We start from the raw sequence: 23225 nt of genomic DNA, 5'->3' as shown, positions 1-23225 counted from the left end.
TTTTTTTTTTTTTTTTTTCCGGGTTCCTTATTTCTTCTTCCTTTTCCGCTTCCGTCGCGGCCGCCGAATCCTCCTTCAGCTCCACCGGGCCTGTCCCCACGCCGTGCCCCTTCGTGCCGCCCGCGGGTAGCGGGAGGATCCTCGGGGAGGACGCGATGGAGGTGTAAGGAAGGACGGAAGGGCCTGAGGGGGGAGCGCGGGGCACGGGCGGGGCTCGCAGCCACCTTGCCGGGCCCACAGCGCGTCTCTGTGGGGTGAATCTCCATGGGGTGCCCATAGCGCGTCTCTGTGGGGTTTCTGTGGGGTGAATCTCTGTGGGGTGCCCACAGCGCGTCTCTGTGGGGTTTCTGTGGGGTGAATCTCCATGGGGTGCCCACAGCGCGTCTCTGTGTGATTTCTGTGGGGTGAATCTCCATGGGGTGCCCACAGCGCGTCTCTGTGGGGTTTCTGTGGGGTGTATCTCTATGGGGTGCCCACAGCGCGTCTCTGTGGGGTTTCTGTGGGGTGTATATCTATGGGGTGCCCACAGCGCGTCTCTGTGGGGTTTCTGTGGGGTGAATCTCCATGGGGTGCCCACAGCGCGCCTCTGTGTGATTTCTGTGGGGTGAATCTCCATGGGGTGCCCACAGCGCGTCTCTGTGTGATTTCTGTGGGGTGAATCTCCATGGGGTGCCCACAGCGCGTCTCGGTGGGATTTCTGTGGGGTGTATTCCTGTGGGGTGTGTGGGTACATCTGTATGTGGTGTGTGGGGGTACAGTAAATCCCTGAGGGGTTTATTTCCCCCCAGCAGTGAGTTTAGGCGTTCTGGTCAATGTCTGGTTTATTTTCTTTAAAACTCCTGCCGAGCAAGCTTTTTGGGGCAAAAAGCGGCGTGAATCCCGCTCTCGTCGCCTCCTGTCCCCTCCCGCTCCCTCTGGCCTGGGAGAGGCAAAATGGGAATTTTTTACTTTGTTCCCGTGAAATTTTCATTATTCCCCATATTGTGTAGGAGCTGGAGGTGCTGGGGAAGGAAAAAACCTGAGGGGTTTGTAAACACAATAAGGCGATTGTAAACACAATAAGGAAGTTGGTATTTTGGCCGGTCGCTGTTTCAGGGCTGCTACACCAGGCCTTCATGCCTCTTGTGTTTCAGGCACAAAACTATAGGATTTGAGCTATTTTGAAGCTTAAAAATCTCCCGAGTTCTGGGGAGCTGGTTAATTTTCTAGTTTTTATTTAATTTTAATTTCTCTAATGGGTGAGGGCGCTCATGGGATGTGTCCCCCAAAGTCACTGAGCTCCTGCAGCTGTGTAATCCAGGAATGCTTTATTGTCATTAAATCTCTACTGTGAGCGTGAAAATCAAAAGTTGATAAAAAATATGAAACATCTGCTGAAGTATGGGTTTGTATGACACTCTTTATATGAATAGCAGCCTGCAGAGAAATGAACTGTTCTGGCTGTCGTACACAAAAAAAGATGCTTTGATACCATTAAATATTTAAAAAAACCCACAACAATCTGTGATGATTCTTATACATCCATTGAGTTTTCATTCTTGTTTTGCCTCCTGCCTTATTTAGATGGGAAGCTTTGCAACTCTCCAAGATCTTACTATGGATTTTTCTTACCAGAATTATCTGTTATTAGTGGAAAGGACTCTCGGAAAACTCTGTGGTTTAAATGTACAATACATGTGAAGCAGCAGACTTAAAAATATGAAGTGTCAGTGATATTTGTAAAGGTGTGTTGCACTCTACTAAGATCTTTTTTGATATATGCAGCCCTACTCAAGAGTATTTTGGTTTAGACTAAAATCTGGGCAAATATTAACTATTTAAAGACTCTAAAAAGTGTTTATATTTTTGATGGTACCATGAAAATGTTTACCTTTCTGCTTAAGTCACATAAAAATTAAGCGAAGCGTTGAGCTGACTGCTTAAAAATATACATTAGAACCCATTACGCAGAACTCCTTGTTTCCTGACTGTAAAATTGGTAGCCGTGAGTCAGGACTGAAGGAAATTTTATTCCTATTGCAAATGTTGATCAGTTTATAAATTTGGTATTTCAGCACAACAGAGCTGTTGGAGATTGGAGACCGACTCTTTGGCAGAAGTGGTGGTGGGGAGGGAAAAGGTATTTTTCTGAATGACAAAGTGGATAGGAGTGAAAAAGGAAGGCAGTTGTCTTAAATAATTTCATTCTTGACCTTCGATTGGGCAGCCTCGTTTGCGTGGCCGTGTGTTTATTCCGCCCTCTTTCAGCCGAAGAATTCCACACGTAATTCTCCCTATAGAATGTCTTTGATCCGCGGGGATTTCTGTAGGGCCCGGCTGAATGCAAACATTCTGAAGACTTGCATTTACCTCCCAACAAAAGCTATACATTATGGCTTGTAAAACATGAATGAAAAACTAATGCGTGCCTGAGCTCACTTGCTGAAGTTTCACTCGGGTCAGCGAAATGGAAGTTGAAGTTCATCTCAGCGTATTTTAGAAGGTCCTTTTCATTTAAAAACAATGCTAGAACCTGTGGAAGTTTGTGGATGCATTTACCATTTGAAAGTGATGAACGTGACAGTTCTATTCAGGCCGTTCGCCGTGCTTAACAACACATTGTACCTTTTTTGTTGGTTTTTTTCCCCCTCTTTTTCCTAAGCTGCTGCGCAGACCTGAGAAAGGCCTTTTTCTTTTTTCCTTTTGTATGGAAACTTTTCTGTTGTTGTGGCTACTGACTGCTCAGCAGAATGTGTTGTTCAGGGAACAGAGGATGTTCTGGGGCAGTTTTGCTGCCGCTTTTTGCTTTAAATACAGAAATTTACAATATGCAGGAGGAATAAAGGCACGGTGTGCTTGGCTCTGCAGTCACCTTGGATAAGGATTCTTGCTTCATGGGGACTGAGGAATTGGAAAATGGGAAACTCAGCCTTGCCCTTCCAATATAGGAACAGGCACATAAAGATGGGAAGAATAAATAAAGAGGAAATGCAATAAATTGCTGTTTTTTTCCACTCAGTACAACGCATAAAAATTAAAGCCCTCTTTAAATACACACACGCACGTGTCTGTGGTACAAAAATACTCAGGGTGCTCTTGACTGATAAAGAAAATAGTGCTTGTAATCTGAATTATTTTTCCCATCAGTCTTTATTTGAATAAAATCAGACGCATTTTTTTCTAAGGAAGAAGCCAAGCATTTTGGTTTGAGTATGTGAAATTGGGTGAGTGAGTCAAAATAGGCTGAGTGAGTGAAAGGAGTGTGTTGTACAAGTGTATTATGATTTATGGGGCAAACTGTGCAAAATATGTCATAATTTTACTGACAGCGTGGAAAATATTTTCCGGAGATGACAACCGTAGAATCACCAAAATAAGATGTCTTGGGGTTTGGGGTTTTTTTTAACTTTAGGTACTTTTGGTATCTGTGGTGGGGCAAAGAAAAGCTTCAAGCAGTTGCATTTGGAACATAATTAATTGTTTTCATTTTTCCTTTTAGGAAAGATGCAAATGCTGCATTGCTGAGTAACTTTGAGGTGAGTTTGTCTTCATTCTGCTTTTTAAGCAGCGATTTCAAGCTGTCATCAGTCCCTTGTGCAATCTTTGGAAGCTGAAACCTGGCAGTGGCAATCAGCAAAACCTGCAGGGGATTCACTTTTCCCTGCATTTGGTTTGTTTTCAAGAAAAGAAGCTTTTTAAAGAAGACTTGGAAATGGTTTTGCTAGTAATGGGTGCTGTAGTGTTGTTTGTTTGGTCTTTAGCTCATTCCATATTTTTCTCTCATTTTAAGGGGAGGTGGAAAGAAATTTCATGTCCTTGTTGGTTTAATTTAAGCCTAACTGTTTAATGGAAATATTTTGCTTTGCTGATTACTGTAATTTTTGGAACAGTTTTAATAACCCAAGTGGTTCTGTCTGTGTTCGTGTATTGCTGAAGGGGCTCTTCTGAAGCCAGGTAAAAATGAGGTGATGAGCAGTGAGAAGTGCTCTGTTGCTTTGCTCTGGATATACTGCAAAGCCTGAAGCAAAACATCTGAAAAAGTTCCATCCATCTGTTTTAAATAGTCACAGCTTTTAAAAAACAATTTATATCCTTTTTCATCAGTCTGGGGCCAAAACATTTCTCATTTCAGTCACTGGTCCATCCACTAAAACAGCCACAACTTTTTTGTTGTTTGGCTGATAGGCATTTCCTGTTCCTTTATGATTTCCTGCTGTAATATTTTCAGGATAAAATGCTCTCAGGTGCTCTAAACCCCTTTATTTTTTTATCTTCAGGTGTACCAGTTACTTACTGATCTCAAGCAGCAGCGTAAAGAGAGTGGCAAAACCAAGCAGAGCTCTGGGCAGCAGAACCTGAACACAATCATGTATGAGGTGAGCAGCACTGGGAACATCCATTTACCTGTCAGCTCAAGCTGCAATAATTTACTTCCTTAGGGCTGTGTATTAATAATTTGGTATCAAATGTCCCTTGATTCAAACCATAATAAAATGTTTGATCTGCCGCTTTCCTGTGGTCAGGTTGTAGGGTGACCGTAAGTATTCCATCCTTTTAAACACAGGGCAGAGCTCGCTATCATCTGCTGGATTTATAATATCACCCACTGTGATAATTAAGATGATGATTTCAAAGCTGAGGCACAGATTACATGGTACTTTTTTATCAACAGAATTAAATTAATAATTCCCAGCCAAAAAAGCAGATAATTTAAATTAGTCTTTTGATCCAAAGAAAAGCCAAACCATACCTACAGATAACATCACATGGACACCAGGTCAGGAATAAACATTTCATCCCTTGCTGGGAAAGACTAAAACCTTAAAATACAAATACCAACATTTAAAATAAAAGAGCAACTTCCCAGAGCCTTGCAGTGAGACCCGTTGTGTGTGTGCTGGAGAATTGCATGAGCAGCACCGTGCCTGACAGGCAGCTGAAAGCACTTTGCCTTTGCTTGCGTGAGTAATTCTGTCATGTGGATAAGATCTGGCCTAGGCTTTGGTTTTGTTTCAGTTCTGGCTTTGTTTGGAAAAGGTACAGAGGTTGTAATTCCTAAGCCTTGCATTCAACAGAATAGGGGCTTACCAAAACTGGGAATTAAATCTTCATGAGAGACTGACAGTCGCTTCCTGCACCTCTGGGAAACAGCTGAGGAAGATCCTGTAAGTGAATTTTGTCAGGATGCACCTGAAATCTTGAACTGCTTTGTTATTCTATATGTTAAATACCTACAGGATGCTTGGGGGTGTAGCTGCTGTCGATTCTGGGTGTGTTTTCTATGTTTGATTGACAGAAAAGCAGAATTTGATCTTACAGGATTGTCTCTGGATTTCTTCACGAGCTCCCTGCAGGCTTGGATCCATTGGCACTGAAGTAACTCCATGAAAGGAGCTTTGTTTTTCTGTATATTTGGTTTTTTCATTGATTTGAAGTTGCCAAAAAAAGATGAACCTGGAAGAAAAATGACTCCTGTGAAATAATTACATCACATGACAATGTAATAATTTCATTGTCAATCGCTGGTGGTGAATAACAGCTTCATTTTATCTGGGAAGGTCAGGCAGGGCTTAAAGAAAAGAAAAATAAATTATAATTATTTCCAGCTCTTCATTTTGGGTTTTAATTCAAGCAACAATAAATATTTTAAGTCACCTCCAGTGAAAAGTCAGCTGTGAACTGGATTTTTTTATGGGTGTTTTTAATCAACAAAATGGTTTTTTACTCAGGTCAGATTACTTGGTGTAATGTAATTCCATTATCCTCCTGCTCAATGTCGTTATTTTAGATAAAACAAATAAATGGAACATCTGCTGTCAGTGTCAGTTGAGGTTGGTGGGTGTTACGTGGAAAAAATTGATCAAGGTTTAATTGTCTCAATTACTTTTTAATAGCAAAACATCCTGGTGGATTTCATGACAAGCCACTTAATCTGCTTCTATCAGCTTTAAATTGCCAAAAATGCAGGTAAAGAATAAAAACAAGGATGGATTAGAGATCTTAAAGAGGGATTTCTGGGCTGGCAGGGAGCACATGAAAACCTGGGGTTAAAGATAAATTCAGCTTTCCTGTGTGCTTTTAAAAGGCAAAAACTGAACAAGGAGCAAACCAAGGTAGCAAATATCTGTCACAAGCAGCAAGAGGGTTTTTTTAGCAGGCAGAGCTAAAACTCAGTCCTTTCCTGTGTTTTTCAACTTGCAATTTTGGGCTTTGAACAGCTCAGGTAAAGTTGATTTCCAAACCTGAATTGATTTTCCAATTTTTCTCGGGGCTCGGGAGACTTTTCAGAGTACTTGTGCCGTACAAAACTGGTAGAACAGTAGTATTAAGTGTGAAATATTTAATATTTTCTTTCTGTCCCTTGCAGACACTGAAGTACATTTCAAAAACACCCTGCAGGTACCAGAGTCCTGAGACTGTCAGGGAGTTCCTGGTAGCAATGAAAGACCATAAATTAACCAAGTAAGTGGAATTGTGCATCTGAGCAGGGGTAAAAACTCAATTAATGCTGAAAAACTGATCCCTGTGGACAGTGTGATGATCTGGGTAATGGATTTTAAGTATTTTTCTGCCATTATTTAATGCTCAGCCAAACATCTTTTCCTTCACTCCTGGGTGAATATTTCCGTCTCTTCTTTATGTGCTGTTTGCCCAGGATCTCTCAGATCTGCATTTCAGTTATTTCAATATTGGATCAACCAACCTTCCCTCCTCCCCTGGAGTTTCCAGTGAAGCTGAACATCCAGTTGTTATTTTGGGAAGTCCTGACTGGGAAAGAAAAGATTTCCTGTGCAGTTCCAAGACTCCAAGAGCTTTTTTTCCTCTTTGGCAGTGCTGTGAGTTCCTGTTCTTGAGGCACAAAATCCTCTTGGAGCTCTGCAGAGTGGCAGTGAAGGCTGATGTAAATAGAGGTGGAATCAGCTCTGATCACTCCTCTGACTTCTAAAGCAGAAAAACCCCAATATTTAGCTGCTTCTCAATGACTCCTTCACTCCAGAGGAGGAGTTTATGCTGGATGGACACTGAGGGTGTTTTTATTCCCTGCTGGGATGACTCCCAAGGAGCTCATCCTCTGGGAAAGAGGCCTTTCATTCACTTGGCTGCGCCACAAAATGCACGGTGAGAGCTCTGGAGTGCTGCAGGGAAGGTTTTTAGCCTGTGCAGGGCAGGGAGAGCAGACTGTCAGCTTTTTGTTAGACTTTCAGTGCCCTCTCTCTACAGCCAGGCACATCCTGGTTTTCAGCTGTTTAGTTTTGTTAGGATTTTTTTTTTAATTCTAATTATTCCATCCTTTAAAGACACAGGGCAGAGCTCGCTATCATCTGATGAATTTGTGATATCGCCCGATGTGATAATTAAGACGATGATTTCAAAGCTGAGGCACAGATTACATGGCTTTTTTTTATTAACAGAATTGAATTAACAATTCCCAGCCAAAACTGATAATTTAAATTGGCACATCCAGCACAGCAGCAGCTCTGCACAAAGGGATGCTGCTCCTTGGGAATTCTGGCCTGGAATTGTGCTTGGAGTGCTTTCTTTGCCAGGTCACTAAGTCAGTGTTTAACCCTCCTGCAGGTCATTTTATACAGCAGGACACTCATTTATGTGTCATGATTATTTTCTGGAGGTATTGAAGCATGGAGAAAAGAAAATATTCCGCAATAAAAACACTAGAGGTGTACAGAGTGGTAATATGGCACTGAGAGGGTCTTAAAATTGGCAGCAAACATTTCTTGAGTAGTAGTGAGCATCTTTCCCTTCTGGTAATGCAGACCAGCCCTTTCTGAAGAGAAATGAGCTTTGCTGTCTCTGCAGGGCAGCAGTTTAGGGAGAGAACCAGCAGAGCAAAAAGGCAGAGTAGGATTTTTTCAGAGTAAAAGGAACTGAATGATGTTGGTGTAAAACTCCCATTAAAAATCAAAGCGTTTATTTTTATTTAAAGCTCATTTCTAAACTTCTTTCAGGTAGAATTTGACCAGGACCTGAGGGTTAGCTCTTAGTGTTACCACTTCAGGTACTTTGACTTCAACTGCTCCCCTGGATGGGATCTAAAAGAGTGAAATACTGAACAATTTAAGTTATAGCAGGGAAACTTCCAGCTGCAGATTCTCTGTCTCCCACAGTACTGAGCACTTTTGTAGAAGATCTGCCCAAATATTCACCTTCACACACCTGCCTTTGTTCAGTGAGCTGGAAAGGCTGGAATAGTTACAAGCTTTAAAAGAGCTTTTGGCCTGTTTAATTTTTATGGATGCTCTGAGGTGCCTTTGGGGTTAGGTATTATCCTGTGTGTCCTTTTCCTGAGGCAGTGAAGCAAGGGAATTATTCCCAAATCATTTCTTGTGCATAGTGGCAGCAGGATGAGAGTGAAGAGCCGGCCAGTGGTGTAGGTGATAAATTTACTCTCTCAGAATTCAAATTTGTTCTGTGAGCATCCTGTACAACTTTTAATTTTTTAACCCCTATCTTACCTGCTAAAAAACTTCCAGAAGAAAACTTCACAGAATAAAAACCAGAATTGATTTGTGTGATCCTGGCACTTCTTTTTCCTGATTTTTTTTTTTTTCCATGCAGCCACTTAAAGCCAGAAGTGTCAGGGCCCATGTGGGAGCCCCTTCACCCCAAACCACAGAGAGCACACGGGGTGCAGTTCCTCTTGAAGGCACTTCATGTTAAACCACTTCAAACAGCCGTGCCTCCAAGGCAGTTCGGAGCTCCCCTCTGGTCCCTAACCAAGGTCTCAGCGCTGCTTCTCTTGCTAAATGAAAAGGCTTTGGTGGTTTCCATTCTGTGGATGGAGGTGGTGGTTAGGGATTTCATTCCAGCTGTGCCAGAGAGCTTCCTTCCCTAGGAGAGGGCAGACTGGCAGTGTTTGCTCTTCCAGGACCTTGCTTGTGTGACCCCTGTAAGGACCTTTCCTCCCACCAGCAGTCGTGAGCTCCAGACTCTCTCTGCTGCTTCCTCTCTGGGTAAGGCTCCCCAAAATGTGCTCTCTGAGCTGGTCAGGCACTGACTGTGCTGGAACCAGCTCTCTGCAGTGGCTGATGAGATTTATTTGTGTTAATTGGGCTCTGTCCTCAGTCCTCAATCTGGTTAAAGGGTCAGCAACACCTCATCACCCCGGACTGCTTCCCTGCCCTTTAAATCCCTGTCACGACTCCACCTCTGGTCAGAGGGGAGACAATTAAGCAGCGTGTTCATGCTCTTAATTAGGCTCAGCCTGTTTCCTAAGACGAGGAGTTTGAGGATCAGGCTTTGCAGCCCTGCTCGGGCTGTGATTGCTGCCCTCAGCACTAGGCTGTGCTCGTGGATGGGAGAATCCCCAGCTGGGAGGAGAGAGCGGCCAGGGAAACACCGGGAACCGAGGCACAGCAGGGCTTTGAATCGAGGGAATTCTCATTTTTCCTTCCACAGCCCTGCAGGATGTCAGGCTGCACGTGATGTCTCTGCTCCAGTGAGAAAACTAATAACATCGTTCTGGCAGTTCCTGGAAAATCACCTCAAATCCTTCTGGTATCACTGATTTTTGTCACTCAAAATACCAGGTTAACAGACCAGCATCCATTTTGTGATGGATTTGAATCTTCAGTGTTACAAACACAAAAAAAAAAGCTTCCTAAAAGGCAGATTTTAAAAATAAGCACCCAGTGTGTGCAAACAAATATTCCAGAGTCATTTCAGAAAGCTGCCTTGCTAAATGGAGCAAATTCAAAGCCAGATATTTCACAGATACAGTTAAGGCGTGGTGAAACAGTTTTTCCCATCATCTTTAATCATTACTTTGGTAAAATTCAAACTGTAGAACTGAGATTTTTTTTTTATTATTATTATTTTTTTTTAAGAACTAAAGCTCTGAACCCACATAATGAATTTTATTATTACCTTGTTGAGGCCTCAAGCTTTGGCTGAAGCTCCAGTTCAGTGAGCCATGTTGTACTTGGAAACAGAGTTTGCCACTAGCAGCTAATTTTCCAGTTCTAGCGCTGGAATGACTTCATATTTGCAAGGTCTAGTGAATTGCGTTGCATGAAAAGAACATTTATTAAGCTGGAGCTCTGTAATTATGGTTCAGTGAGAACTGGCTCTACTTGTGCTTCTTCATGTTACTGATAGCCTATCTTGGATCTCAGTTTGGGATAACCAAATTTCCAGTCACTGCCTGTTATTATAATTCTGAAAAAAAAAATGGTCAGGAGCATTGCCCTTTTTGTCTCTAAATCAGCACAGTCGAGGAAGTGTTGAGCTGAAAATCTTCAGTACTTGTTGAAAGTCTTTTCCCTCGTGACTGCCAAAAACCACAACTGATACAAACCTCTGCAATATTAAAGGCTGAAGGATTTGCTTTGTAATTCTTGTCTCCTCCAGAGCTTTCAAAATGAATATTCAACAGCAAGTCAGGATCGTGCTCATTGAACAGCAGCATCATTTAAGAGATTTAAAAAAGATTATTCTCAGCTTTTCCAGCAGGAATCCCTGTGGGGAAACACAGCACCCACTTGGGGCTGTGATTTCCCATTTTGGGAAGATCCTCCCTCAGCCCTGTGCTCAGGATTCAGGCATTAAAAGTTGCCGTGGTTGATTCAGGACCATGGGGTTTCTATTTCCAGCAGGAATAAAACCCCTGCTCGTGTATCCAGCTGTTACTTCATGGTTTTCCTAGCAACTCTCAAACATCCCTTCCTGAGGATAAATTTGCTTCTGCTCAGATGTTTGAAGGGTTTTTTTTAAGCTCTCTGTGCTGAATCTTGGCACTGTTTTCTCCTTACCCGGACCTCTTGCTTGGAAAAAACACTCTGGGAGTTCAGCAGATTAATGAAAGGGCAATGCCAGCACGCAGAGGAGATTTTGGTTAAAATAAAAACTGCAAAAGTTTGCTTAGTGCTGACAGAAAATGGTGCACTTTGTCTGAATTTCCATAAGAGCATGGAGTTATTTGTATTATTTTTCAGAATTGACATATCAGTGTAGGAAAGTGCTGTTTGTTCTGCCTGTGATCTTGAACATGACCCAGAGGCGGTTTTTGTCTTGTAGAAATGTTTTTTTAGGATTTTTAGGATGGAACTCAACATCCTCACCTCCTCCAGCACTCTCCCCTCAGACAGACCTCAGACCCATTTTTCTTCCCCAGAACTGCACAGCCTGAGCTCTGTGTGTGTCCCCAAAGCCACTCCAGAGCATTTTTCCATCCTGGACAAGCTGCTGCTGTCTCCAGCTGAGTCCCGGAGCTGCAGGACGCGCGAGGCTCAGCCCCACGGCAGGAATTGCCGTTTTGGGGGTTCTCAGCAGGCGGCTCCTGTCCGAGTCTGCAGCACGGCCCATTAGCTGCGATCAGCGGGACCTTGTTCAGCTGTCACTCAGCTTTTGTGGGGATTCTCCTCTTGAACGAGCAGCTTCCGTGTTCCAAACTGTTACTGAAATCCGGGCGGAGCAGGGAAAATGCAGATGCTGAAGTTTGGGGGCAGTGAAGCTGAAAATGTTCCTCACCTTCTGTTTGGATGAATGGGACAGTTCCCCGTTTTATTTAACAAGCGTCAGCGTGCTGTACAGAGTGTAAAGATGAATTCATAGGAGCTGGGAAAAGTTAATTTTAACTTTTTAGATTTAATGGAGCGTGAGCTAAATACAGGCTTAGGTCTGTGCCCGAGCCAAACACTGCAGTCAGGGCTGATCCTAATGCATGGTTGCCTTGCTTAAAGCTGATCTCGGATGAAATTGTGGTTTTTTAGGTTTTAATTTGTGCATGTGCTGTCAGGAAATTCCAGGTACACAGAGAGCCTGGTCCTAGCAGTGAGTTTTTGGGATCAGACACAGGGAGCCTGGTCCTAGCAGTGACTTGGGATCAGACACAGGGAGCCTGATCCTAGCAGTGAGTTTTTGGGATCAGACACAGAGAGCCTGATCCTTGCAGTGAGTTTTTGGGATCAGACACAGAGAGCCTGATCCTTGCAGTGAGTTTTTGGGATCAGACACAGGGAGCCTGATCCTAGCAGTGAGTTTTTGGGATCAGACACAGAGAGCCTGATCCTTGCAGTGAGTTTTTGGGATCAGACACAGGGAGCCTGATCCTAGCAGTGAGTTTTTGGGATCAGACACAGGGAGCCTGATCCTAGCAGTGAGTTTTTGGGATCAGACACAGGGAGCCTGATCCTTGCAGTGAGTTTTTGGGATCAGACACACAGAGCCTGATCCTAGCAGTGAGTTTTTGGGATCAGACACACAGAGCCTGATCCTAGCAGTGAGTTTTTGGGATCAGACACACAGAGCCTGATCCTAGCAGTGAGTTTTTGGGATCAGACACAGGGAGCCTGATCCTTGCAGTGAGTTTTTGGGATCAGACACAGGGAGCCTGATCCTTGCAGTGAGTTTTTGGGATCAGACACACAGAGCCTGATCCTAGCAGTGAGTTTTTGGGATCAGACACACAGAGCCTGATCCTAGCAGTGAGTTTTTGGGATCAGACACAGAGAGCCTGATCCTTGCAGTGAGTTTTTGGGATCAGACACAGAGAGCCTGATCCTTGCAGTGAGTTTTTGGGATCAGACACAGAGAGCCTGATCCTTGCAGTGAGTTTTTGGGATCAGACACAGAGAGCCTGATCCTTGCAGTGAGTTTTTGGGATCAGACACACAGAGAGCCTGATCCTAGCAGTGACTTGGGATCAGACACAGGGAGCCTGATCCTAGCAGTGACTTGGGATCAGACACAGAGAGCCTGATCCTAGCAGTGAGTTTTTGGGATCAGACACAGCCTGATCCTAGCAGTGAGTTTTTGGGATCAGTGTTAAGAAGGTGCAGTGAGTACTGAGCTCCAACTCAAACCTCTGCCTTCTGCTGGTGCTGAGGGCTGAGCAATCCATTTCAATTAAATTTAGAGACATTTTGGAAGCGTTTGTTTCATTGCTTACCTCACAATTACATATTACCACGTCTAAAGATCATTATGTCGGGCTGTTAATTAGTGCTCACGCTGCACAAGCAGCCCTAGATGAAATACGGCATTTATGCAGCTTTTAGGGGTTTTTTTGCACCCTGCTGCTCGTTCCTTTGTGTTGTTCTGCATCATTTTCCAGTAGGGAGCTTTACTGATCAAAACCAGCCATTAAATCCTTCAGATTACGCCTCTGAATGTGTTAATCACTTGTAAAGTCTCTCTCGTTCTTCTGTACACATTTTTAAAACTGCAAACACCCTGAAATGATGCTTTTAGGATCTGTTTGGCCTGACTGTAAAAGTTCTGCCTCTCCCTAATGAGCTGGAGTGATGTTCATGGCTTATAAGCAAAAAGTCTTGGAGAGGTGACCCCTTTTTGTTGTGCCCTCTATTTCTTCAGGAAACGTGAGCAGTTGCACTAATTGATTGTTTTAGTCACGACGTGTAATTGGTGTTAATTTATTTCTGCTTGCTGCTGCAATCTTCCTGTGATAAACACAGCTCTACCTGCTTGAAAATGGCTCTGGGTAAATCAGGTTTGCATTCTTCAGCTCAAGCACGAAATGGCTTTTGCTGTTTGATCCTCTTTATTTGGCTCTGGAGTTTCGCTGGCGAGGAATTTCAAGGATATTACTTTGAAAAGAAGAGGGTGAGGAAATTTATTTAATAAAAGCTCAGATAATGTGCTTTGTGCGGAGGAGTGGTGGAGCTGGAGGATTGGGATGTGTCTCGCTGTAAAAGAGAAGAAAGGGTTGTTTGAGAAGGCTCTGATCTCAGAAGTGGCATGTGGGAGAAACTCAGGTAAAATATGAATTCATCACAGTCTGTCCTGTTGGTAGGGCTGGGGAGGAGGAGGAGGGAGGTTTTTACGAGGAGGATCCTCAGAGAAGCTGCTGGAGAGCTCTGGAAACTGAGGCACCAACACTGGCTTGGCCAGGGAGCAAAGCAAAGAGCACTGAAAGCACTGTGCCTCCATCAGGCACCAAAGCAGGGAATTTCCCGGCTCTGGAGGAAAAAATCTTTCAAAAATCCAGCTGAATTGGTCAGATTTCTATACAGTAAAGATATTATTTAATATTCTTTGCCCAGCTCTACATGGCAGTGCTGCCTTTGGCTTCGCTTTTACACAAGTGAGTTTTGTCTCATCGATTCCTTAAATCCCCTGCTTTCCATGTGAAGGGTCTGGGTGCTCATCTCCTGTCATTACTGGGGTTTTATTCCTGCTTTTTATGACAGTGGTAGATGGCAGCAGTTACAAACATCTCGTCTTTCTGCCAGTAAAATGCTCTGAGTTCAGAGCAAAACCCAGCCACGCTCTCCAAACACCAAACAGATTTGAGTGATTAACATGGGAGATGTATTCCCTGCTTCCCGTCGCCAGTGGAAACATATTTTGGCTCTCCAAAAGCAAAACAAATTAATAATAAATTAATTAATACATAGGAGGATTTCCTGGAGCTTTCTGTTAGGAATTGTAAGTATCTCACAACTGCTCTGTTAAAAATGTACAAGCTTTTCTTGTGAAGCTGAAGGTGGTGATTGAAATGGACATTTTAGCTGGATCGTCCAGCAGCCAGTGGCAGAGGCCACTTGAGATGAAATTATGTCTCTGGGGTATCTCCAGACACACTGAAATTGTTGGCTGTAAACATGGAGTGATCTGTGTTCTCTTAAAAGCTGTGAGGTTTCCTTTCTAAAAAAACCCCAGGGGTAAAACCCTCCAGAATCAGTTGAAATATGCTTTAAACCCTTCAGAATCTATTTAAATATGCTTTAAACCCTCCAGAATCTATTTAAATAACCCTCCAGAATCTGGTCAAATATGCTTTAAACCCTCCAGAATCTGGTCAAATATGCTTTAAACCCTCCAGAATCTATTTAAATATGCTTTAAACCCTCCAGAATCTGGTCAAATATGCTTTAAAGATGCCCTGTAACTAGTGATAAATGGCAAGATTTCGTTTTTCCAAGTTGTAGTTCCCTACAGTTTGGAAGCTGGAACTTTGTATTTGCAGTGAGCTAAAAGGATAAACGAGTTGCTGCCATTTGATGGGATTGTAACTGCTTAGGTATGAAAATTGTTCTTGTGGTTGTGTGTTCATGGCAGAAGTTTTTAATGTCTGGCGAGTTGTTCGGTATTTCTGCGCAGCTTTAACAAAGCAGCAGTTAATTAATGCTTGCACATTAATGATCTGAGGGTCTCTGCTTTGCCACCTTGGGCTAGCGGTGCCCACAGCAGCGTGGCTGAACACATGAAAGTCCCCAGATTATCAAAATTATCCAAATTATGGCCCTGCAGCCACGCTGCTAACCCAGCCAGGGTTGTTCCTGGCAGTGACATTTCATCCCTGAGTTATCAGGAATGTGTTTGCATCACTGCAGGCGTTGAGGGGATCCTCAAACCACCCAGTAACGCGGATTTTCTTGCACTTTGCTTTTACCAGGGCAGAGAAGCTGCAGCTGCTGAACCACAGGCCGGTGACTGCAGTGGAAATCCAGCTGGTGAGTAACAATGCCTGGGCCTGTTCAAAGCTTAACTGGAAGCAGCTTTAACCTTGGAGATCAATTGAATAATTGCTTTCTCATGGGCCAGTGATTGAATGTATCCCTTTATGGGTTCAAATCCACTCAGCTTCCTGTCAGAGCTCTCCTCAGAGCCCTCTCAGGCAGATTCTCCCCCTCTGTTTGCTTCAGTGGCACACATTTAAAATGCCCAGTGCAGTCATTAAAGGTGATTTATGAAAGCGTTGCAAATAAGAATGTATTTAATCTTTTTGCTCTGCACCTCTGTGGTGGAATACTTTATTTTTTGACATCTTCCCTGGTTGTTTTAGCGGCAGGGTTACGCTGAAATCCGAAATCCTAAAAAGAAACGAGCTCAGTAAGGCAGGATGAGAAATGGGTGTAAACTTTCTGATGGAAAGTAGCCATTGTCAGTCTAAGAATAATTCAGCTGTAAAGAGGGATTGTCACAGAATAGAAATAGATGCTTCCATTCTCTCAAGCATCTCCTCAGGAGTACAAACCCCTGTGGTAATAAAGACATTGTTATAATCAGGATATTATTTCAATAAAGATCCCTTGCATTAAGAGCATCTGTTTGCAATCTTCCCCTGGAACCAAGCTGGGGAGGAACAGGATGATATTTTGCTGCACAAAAGGAAGGATTAAAGAGGGACCAGTAGGACTATTTTTCTTCTGTCACTGAGGAGCAGAGATGAGAGTGCTGAAGGACTCTCAGAAGAACGATTCCAGCTGAGGAATTCATGCTCTGTTCTGTGCCTCAGGAGATCAGCGTCCATCAGCGGCCCAAGCAGGAGCTTTAAGGCTTTAAGTTAGTCAGAAACCACGATTTGGAGCCTGTCTCACACCTTTGTTAGCTTCATATGCTTAGACAGATTTATTTTATTGCCATCTGCAGGCTTTTCTTCCCCTCTTTAAATGCAGTCATCTTTTGGGGCTCTCAGGTGACTGCATGGCTTTGTCTGTCTCTCCCCTCCTGCCCTACCTACCCATAAAATCCTGAAAATAGTTTGCTCCAGTGTAACATTTGAAGAAAATAAGAATTTTGGGCCTTTCAGCTTTCTGTGGAGCGCCATATTTTAGCTATTCCAAGTTTGGTAGTGTCAAAGTTAAATAAAACTCGCTGAAGCTTAGAGAACACAGGCACAAGATCTGAGTTCAGTGTCGGTTCATTATTGATCCAATTATTGATGATAATGATCTAAACCAACTAGTGAAAAGTTGAATATCTGCACAGGTGGGGGTTAGCCCGAGTTTGTATCTTCATTGGGGCTGCAGTTATTCCTGTTCCATTGTGATCCCCTGTAATTCCCAGGGCACATTTTCCCCGAATCAGCGTGGAGTGGGCAGGATTGTTAACCCTGTGCCAGGTGAACCCTCCCCAGAGCTGCAGCACGTTTCAGAGTGCTTCAGTCAAGGCCTTTGGAGCTCGGGGACTGCTGGGGAGCTGCAGGTTGGTGTTAGAGAAGCAAGGAGATGGTTTTGCTGTTCAGTTGCTGGCTTGGATCCCGTGTTTGGTGAGGACAGAGGCTGCAGCAGTCACTGAACACACAAAATCTGCATTTCCTGGCTATAAAATAACCCAGAGGTCACCCATGCACAGGATCCCTGCAGTGATGGGTGAGACACAACCTGCTGAGAAGTGAATTTGGGCTCTGAAATGGCCTTGATTCTCTCCTCACTGAACTTGAATCAGAAGGAAATGCTGGGGAGAGCTTCTGAGCAGTTCCCAGAGTGGAGGCACATCAGTCTCATTTTTCAGAAAGCTTGAAGCAAAATGCCAGCCAAGTCCAAGCTGGCTCTCCCTGGCTCAGTTTGGATGTCTCAGACTTTTACTCAGTGCAGCCTGACCGTGGAATGGAGCCGGACTTACCTGGCAGGCTCATGCGAGAGGATATTTATAATTATTGCTGCTTTTTAGTTTTTTACTGTCCCTCTGTAGAATTCCTAATTTTTAGGTGCATGCAAACATTAAATCCATTTTGGTAAAATTGTTTTTGCAGCTGAAAAGCCAATTCCTGTTGTGATCTTTTGAGCTTTTGTAAACCTTAATGCATAAAATGCTGCCATTGTCCATCGTTGCCTTTTCCAGCCCCTGTGCCAGGATTTATTTTCCAACAACAAAAGCAACAAAAGGAGCATGAAATTCAAATTCTTACCCCACAGAGTAAAACACTGTGCACGTTGCAGCTATCTTGACCTCCTGCTTTAATCTTTAACACACATTGGCTCTGGCTCAGTGATTCCCAAAAGGAGCAAATTAAAAGTCGGGGATGTTCAGCTCACCATGAGAGTGCTTCAGCTTTATTAATGCTGAAGATGAAGCATCATCATTTTTAAGGAACAAATTCCACCACATTTGTCTGAGTGGAAAAGTAGATTTTGATTTTGTTCTTTTTAAACGTTTGTTTCTACCTTGAAGAATTCTGTACTTACGTGCATAACCAGGCTGGCACGTTGTCCTTTCTGCTGGAAAAGAGTAATGAAACCTGTTTTGGAAAATTAAAGGTCTTAAGAGGGTTTGAACATTTTATTTTCTCAGCAGTGTATTTTTGCCTTGCCCTTGGTTAATTATCTCTGAGGGACATTAATTCAATCGTTCAGTCTTGTACTTTATTTCTTTTTTTTAACGTGCTTTTTTTCCTTATTAATGTGGTGGCGCTGAGCAATTTTAAATCACTGCTCAAAGGAGGAAATAACAGTGATTTTCACATCAAACATCTCCCTCCTCCACTGGAGTTAAACGATGTGCTTGATTGCTTTGGAAATGATCAGAGCCCCTATTTCCTTTATTACTGTACTTTAGTGATTATTTTTAAATCTTATTCTTAGCTCATTATTCCAGTAACCAATAGCTTTTAACCCACGGGTTGTTCTGTGATGCTGAGGTTTGTTCACCAAATACTGAGAGAATTTCTCAGTTCGTTCTGGACTTTTTGGGGTTCTTCAGTGTGGCTTTATTTACTCTTCCTTCTTGATTTATTGTTATGTCTCAGGAGGCTAAACCAAGTAAACGTTAGCCTTGAAAACAGCACAGGGAGGAGGATGAAGTCTCTTAAATTCTGCTTTTATTTGGGTAAGCACAAAAGATAGGTATGGTTTGAATTAAGGATGTTTGTCCTTGTTTCAGCAAGTTAAAAAAAGGGAATTTAGACAGTCCTGAGTGATTTTATGCTTCCGTTTGTCCAGGGCACCGTGAACATAGATTTGCATCTTAACTCCTGAATGAACACTTTAATCCCTGGGATTATCTTCATGGGCTGCCTGTGAATTTCTGAGAATTAAATTTGAGCTGCAGGGGGAACGTGCTGCTTTTCGTTTGAGCTGGGAGAATTTTCTGCCAATTAATTTATAAAGTTTTCCTGATTCCCTCTTTGATTAGATGTAGAGCGTTGTGGCAACTAAATGGGAGCGTTGCTGACTTTATGAATACATTGCAATGGGAATTGAGTAACAAACTGCTGTAATTTGGGTGAAATAGGAATTATTAGTGAGGCCTGAGCTGGGTGAATTATCACATTTCACAGGTAACACACACTGGGTGTGTTTAGGAATGACAGTGATGTCCTGCAGCAGTTTTTTCTAAACCCCTGGAGTTATTTTGGGGCAGCACAGCCTTGAATGCTGACCAGCAGCTCTGAGAATTATTTATGACATCAGGGGGCTCTTTCTGCATAAATTGTATTTCTGTCCCACTTTCTGCTCCTCACCCAAATCTCCAAATATCGAGGGCCAGCAGTGCTTTGGTCAGAAATACCCCAAACTTTTCACATGGCATCATCTGAGAGGGGAAACTGTTCCCATTTGGGCTGGGTGGCACTGCCAACATCAACATCTGAGCTCATCCCCTCCCTTCAAACCCTTGCATTTTTGTTTTCCTTGCTATAAACTTTGCATTCCTGGCTGCTTATGGGCTCAGTCTGGCTCTCGAGCAGTTTCAGCCAGTGCAGGGCTTTTTCCTGGAGATTTTCTCCAAGATTGGTAAAATTGCTGCTGGAAAAGGAGGTACCTGAATCCAGTCTGGGGGTTTTTTTGCCTCTTAGGCTGCTTCTTGCGCCTCATTTCTCTTCTCAGCGCCAGATTTCTTTGTGCTCTCTGCATCAAAGGTGTTTTGCCTTGCAGCTGTAAATCAGAAGGCTGTGAGAACATCTGCTGAATGTAGAATGAGCCTCTGAGTGACCTCCTGTTCCCCCTGAGATCTGTTTTCTGTTAGGACACTTTTGCCTCTTTATCTGCCTGCTGTCTGCTTAATTTTGAATTTTTCCTTTTGGCTTGTTGCTTTGCTGCTTCCTCACTGCTTATGTTTTCATAAATAAGGCTCAGACTGCTTTTTCACTTCCTGGAAGAGTGGAAAAAATTGATTTTTACAGTTTGTGCTTTTGATCCTTTGAAATCTCGAATAATATCACAACAAAATACGGCTGAAGCATTAACTTCACTTAGAAGCTATCTGTCCATAGAAGCTATCCTGCTAAATGTTGATTTGTGTCTGTTGGTGGTTCCTGGGAGCTGCTGGAGAGGCACCAAGAGGTGAATTTGCTGCAGGAATTCCCACTTCCCTCTGGATCTGTCAGCAGAAGGGAATTTGGGAGCTCCATCCTCTCCTCAGTGCAGGGTCTGACATCTCTAAAAATGCTTTTCACAGCGTTTTAATGAGACATCACAAACACCAGAGATGATTTTCTTTTCATGTCTGGGATTTCTGGGGCTGCCAGAGCAAACCCCAGAGCTGCTGTGTCTGTCTCTGCACTTTGTCAGCCTCGTGCTGTGCCAGTAAAAATGACATCAGCAGGGTTGTTCATACTGGGAGCTGGGGCATTACTCATTGGGAGTCACTGGGGGGCTGGGAAGAAAACAGGGATTAGAATTCACATGTTCTGCCTTAAAATCAGGAGTTGGTAAGAGCTGGTGCTGGTCAGAAATCCCTGGGTTTGATTTGAGTTCTGATTTCAACAGAGCAAGCACCTGAAGGAGAAAGTGGAGAGGGGAAAAAAATGGAGAGGAGGTACAGATATAGATAAAATTAAAATGGGAACAGGGTTGGGGTTTGTGTAGTGCAATAAATCCAATCTGAACAAGGCCAAGTGCCCTTTTTCTGAGGGATGGTAACAAATGGAGACATTGGTTCAGTCATCCTACCTGGGGTAATCCCTTAATCCAAAACGCCTGGGCTGGTTCTTTGCACAGCTCCCGCTCCTACGGCACCTACCCCGCCTTGAAAATTCAGTGTAAGAGTCGTGAATAGCCCCGTAATCCAGTGTGAAAGCCAGGCTGAAAATCCTCTGTGACATTTAATAGCAAAGGTCACCTGGAGAGGGGAGATTTGTCAGCAGCATTGGCACCAAGGAGCGAGCGGAGCGGGTTTGATCATGGAATCACCATCCCAGAATAGTTTGGGCTGGGAGAGACCTGAAAGAACATTTAATACCAGGGACATCTTCCACATCACAGTGTGGTGCTGCTGCTCCAGGGTGTGCTGAGCTTTCCCCGTGGGAGTTGCCTGGCAGGAGTGAGCTGCCAGGGGCTCTTCCCAGGCAGAGAAGGAGGATTTGGAGTGTTTGAGCACAGGGTGTGCAGTGGAGCAGCTGCTGGGAGGCAGAGCCAGGGCTGCTGCTCAAGCCAGGGTCCGACAGTGGTTACTGAGTGCTTGGAAAGCCACTCCACAGGGATTTTCATCCTTTGATGGGGATAGTCCTTGACAAATGGAAATTCACTGTCTGCCTTTTGCTGAGGAGTGGATTCTCTGTGTGTGTGCAGATCTGTGCATGATCCTGATGAAAGATGATCAGATTGTGCAAAGAGGGCTCGGAGGACTCTGAAGAAAAACAGAACTGAGTCAAACTTCCCACTCTGCTTTTCAGAGGGCATCTGAAGAGCTGGCAGTGTACAGCTCGAGCTGATTAAACCTGCTCTGCCTTGGAACCAACATTCATCCAAATCACTCCTCTTCAAAGGCCATCTTCAAGGACTTGATGTAAAAAAAAAAAAAGAAAACTCAAACCCCACAATCCTAATTGGTTTCATTTGTGTTTGAAGAGTTCTTCTGACTTGCTTTTCCAGTCCTCTGACAAGCTTTTTTTTTTTTTTCCCTTTTAACAGCTGCCTATAAATTAGGGCAGTTGTTTTACTGGTAGCAATGATATAAAAGCTGCCACAGCTCCACAGTGGGAGTAGGTCCCTAATTAATCTCATGGAATCATGGAGTTGATTCATGACGGCGTTTTTGATGTTGCTCAGAGCTTTTAAATGTCTTTATATCCAGGAATCTCCCAATCCAAGCAAATTCCAGTGGAGTACAGCTGCTGTTAGGGTGAGGTGGTTTCTTTTATGGGCTGGTGATTTCATGGAGGTACTGGATGAGATGCCAAGGTCCAGGGAATCCCTCTCAGGATATCCCACAGAAGCACAGAAACTTGGGAAAAGGGTCAGGAATGCGGGGCTGCATCTGAGCTAAAGGAAAAGCCTGGCTCAGGACAGGGATGGGGAGGTGGAGAGAGGCTTTAGGATAAACCAGGCTGTTCCCAGAGTGGTGTTCTCCTTGCTGGAAGGAAAGCAGGATCTCATTACACACTGCCAATTGCCGTGGTGAACAATGGAGTTCTTTCTCTTTTTTTCCACAATATTCCAAGAGTTTTGCTTTGTCAAATGCTTTTGTGATGAGCTCAGGCTGTGCCTTAACAAAGTCTTCCCCGCTGAGCTGAGTCCTTCTCTCTGAGGGAGGAAGTGTGGATTGAATGATGCCAATTGGGGTTTGTTTTTTGGACCTGCAGATGGTGGAAGAAAGCGAGGAGAGGCTGACAGAGGAGGAGATCGAGTCCCTCCTGCAGACAGTCACCACCATCCTGCCAGGGGATCCCGAGGAGCAGCAGAGAGACTCAGCAACGGCAGCACAAGACAAAGGTGACCAGGCATAGGAGGCAGCGCTTCCAGAAGAGAGCCAGCTGCTGTTAGTCTGGGTTTGATACCGGTTCAATCCTGTAGTAAACATAACTGTAAAATATATTCCATTTTTTTTATGATTTGGAGGTGATGAGGGAACCAATTGTTCCCAAGCAAGAAGGGAAAAGGACACTATTGTTTGGGTGTTTTGTCCTAAACAGGGGGGGCAGTGCCAGAGTTTGCATTGGAGCAGCCTGAGGAGTGCTGGGGCTCAGCATCTTTTGGGCAGTGCTGCAATGAGAATTCCTTTCAGAAGCTTTGGAGTTGCCCAAATGGCTTCCAGAGCAGTGCAAAGCCAATTTTGGGGCTGTTTTAGGGGTTTTCAGGGGCTCCTTGGGCTCTGGCCAGGCACTCCCAAACCCTGGCATCATGGAATGGGGAGGATCTGTGGGAAGGCAACTCAAGGATGTCTGATAAATAAAATAAAAGAGATCCAGATTCAGCAGATTGCACTGAAACCAGAGAGCTGGGGGGGTTGAAGCTGTGAAATCAAAGCTGGGAGTGCCCTAACAGCAGAATACTGAGGTGTCTCTTTGCCCTCTGAACATTTATTCCAATATTTACACACAGACTCCTGTGATGGAGGAATAAATGAGGCAACACTGAGCTCTTGATCTGGTTTGGTGAAATGAGAGTCAGGCGTGGATGATGCAGAATTTCCTGAGCTTTTTTTGTCTGATGAAGGATTTCAGGATCAAGTACTTCATGTTGAAAGCCTTTGTGATTATAATAAATCATTTGTGTGTGAATATCCGCACAAAGTCAGCCGCTGGTTTAAATTGTGGCTGCAGACCATTCTTTGATAATTATTATGATCTACTGGAAATAGAAATAAAATTTTAAGTACATCCT

At 43.8% G+C, this 23225-nt stretch overlaps 1 protein-coding gene across 1 annotated transcript; it reads left to right on the top strand.

Moving 5' to 3' along the window:
* The first annotated feature begins 39 nt into the window (after positions 1-39).
* On the top strand, positions 40-23152 carry CRCP (CGRP receptor component). The gene is made up of 6 exons (XM_040082804.1): positions 40-163; positions 3479-3515; positions 4257-4355; positions 6347-6441; positions 15356-15413; positions 22205-23152. Exons 1-6 carry the CDS (start codon positions 156-158, stop codon positions 22346-22348), a joined length of 441 nt encoding a protein of 146 aa, XP_039938738.1. The 5' UTR covers positions 40-155; the 3' UTR covers positions 22349-23152.
* Positions 23153-23225: the final 73 nt, after the last annotated feature.

This window comes from Hirundo rustica, chromosome 19 (genome assembly GCF_015227805.2).
Source record: "Hirundo rustica isolate bHirRus1 chromosome 19, bHirRus1.pri.v3, whole genome shotgun sequence".
In the NCBI taxonomy this organism is placed as follows: domain Eukaryota; kingdom Metazoa; phylum Chordata; class Aves; order Passeriformes; family Hirundinidae; genus Hirundo; species Hirundo rustica.
This window is presented reverse-complemented; position numbering and strand designations above follow the sequence as displayed.